This window comes from Rhinopithecus bieti, unplaced genomic scaffold (assembly GCF_001698545.2).
Source record: "Rhinopithecus bieti isolate Rb0 unplaced genomic scaffold, ASM169854v2 scaffold_9935, whole genome shotgun sequence".
NCBI classification, from domain to species: Eukaryota; Metazoa; Chordata; class Mammalia; order Primates; family Cercopithecidae; genus Rhinopithecus; species Rhinopithecus bieti.
Window position 1 is genome coordinate 36415 of NW_016806185.1, and position 1944 is coordinate 38358.

Sequence of the window (1944 nt, forward strand, 5' to 3'; positions counted from 1 at the left end):
AGCTCAAGGGAGTTTCTTGAAGCAAAAAAAAAAAAAAAAAAAACAAACAAACAAACAAACCATTCAGGAAATAATTCTTTGCTGATAAGGATGCTCCTTGAACGTTTATTAATAATCTTGTGGATGCAGCTGACATGTGAGTCTTGGGAGTTTCTGACTCTTCTGTAGCGAATTCTAAAGGGGAGGAAATTCTGTGAGAACAGGTGAGGCTTTATCGGAGACTATGAAAAGAGGACTACAGAAGGAAAAAAGCTAGAGAAGGAGGAAGGAAAGGAAAGACACAGATGCAGGGCTGGGAAGTTTGGGGATATAGTGTCCAACACAGCTCTGAAAAAGGTGATCTAAAGATAACCACTTTGTTTTCTCTTTCTAAACAGGGGTCAGTGGTCAACAGCTGAATCAGAGTCCTCAGTCATTGTCTGTCCAGGAAAGAGAGGATGTCTCCATGAACTGCACTTCTTCAAGCACATTTAACAACTTGCTATGGTACAAGCAGGACCCTGGGGAAGGTCCTGTCCTCTTGATAGCCTTATTTAAGCCTGGTGAATTGACCTCAAATGGGAGACTGTCTGCTCAGTTTGGTATAACCAGAAAGGACAGCTTCCTGAATATCTCAGCGTCCGTGCCTAGTGATGTAGGCACCTACTTCTGTGCCGGGCAACACAGTGCTCCCCAAGCACCTGCAGCCTGTACTCAAACTTGCAGCTGGAACTCCAGTCTGTATGCTGCCTTCAGCTCTTAGTTCTCTTGGCACAAAATGTGATTATGCATCCACCTTTGCCCCTGTCATTCCATCACTACAAACTCTCCTTTATCCAAGGATTTGTCCTCCAAAGATTGTGCTCTTTGCTTGATAAACTTGCCCCTCCGAATTCATTTTTCATGTATGTAATGGATTTTCTTAGTTATTTCTGCCATGATATGAGGAGAATTGATCAACATACAATTACAGTAGGAGATTTTAGTAATTTTCTCTTTTAAAATGGATGATATCAATAAAGTAAAAATGAGAGTCCAGAAATAAATCCATAAATCTATGGCCAATTTATTGCAACAAGACCATTCAATGGGAAAAGAATAGTCTTTTCAACAAGTGATGCTGGGACCACTGGATAGCCACCATTTGATCTCTACCTCACACATGTACAAAAGTTAACTCAAATGCATTAAAGACCTAAATGTAAGATCTAGAAGTACAAATGCTTAGATGAAAACATAGTTGTAAATCTTGGTGACCTTGGACTACGCAACAATCTCTTACATACAACACCAAAAAAAGCAACCAAAGGAAAAATAGATAAATTGGGCTTTATCAAAATTAAAATCTTTGTGCATCAAAATTCACAAAATTTTCCACAAAGGAAAATGAAAAGATAACCCACATAGAAGAATATATTTGCAAGAAGAATATATTTGCAAGTCAAGTATATCTGATAAGGATTTAATATCAAGAATATATATTTTAAACTCTTACAACTTAGCAATAAGATAAATGCCAATTTTAAAATGGTCAAATGATTTAAACTGTCATTGCTCCAAAGAAGACACACAAGTGGTCAAAACTATGTAAAAAGATGCTCAACATTATTATTCATTGGGAAAATGCAAATTAAACTAAAATGAGCTGCCACATCACACCCACTAGGATGTTCATAATTTTTTAATAAGGAAGAAGAAGAAAGAGACATGGAAGATTCTAAGCGTTGGTAAGGATGGGGGAAATTGGAATCATCATCCACCGCTGGTAGGAATGTAAAATAGTACAGACACATTAGAAAATAGTTTGGCAGTTTCTCAAATGACTAAACACAGAGTTACCATTTGACCCAGCAATTACAGTCCTAGATATCTAATTAAGAGGTCGAACATGTGATTTATGTCATTGGCCAGAACCACATCACATGGCCAGCACTAATTGCAAGGGAGGTTGAGAAAGGGCGCATT

At 37.9% G+C, this 1944-nt stretch overlaps 1 gene segment (V, D, J or C); it reads left to right on the forward strand.

Annotated features, from left to right (window-relative positions):
- LOC108531517 (T-cell receptor alpha chain V region CTL-L17-like) lies at nt 1-884 on the forward strand (the record flags this gene model as incomplete). The annotated part of the segment is given in 3 exon segments: nt 1-136; nt 378-666; nt 795-884. Coding segments are annotated over 3 exon segments (425 nt in total), but the record flags the coding sequence as incomplete, so codon positions are not given.
- Between the last annotated feature and the right edge of the window lie 1060 nt (nt 885-1944).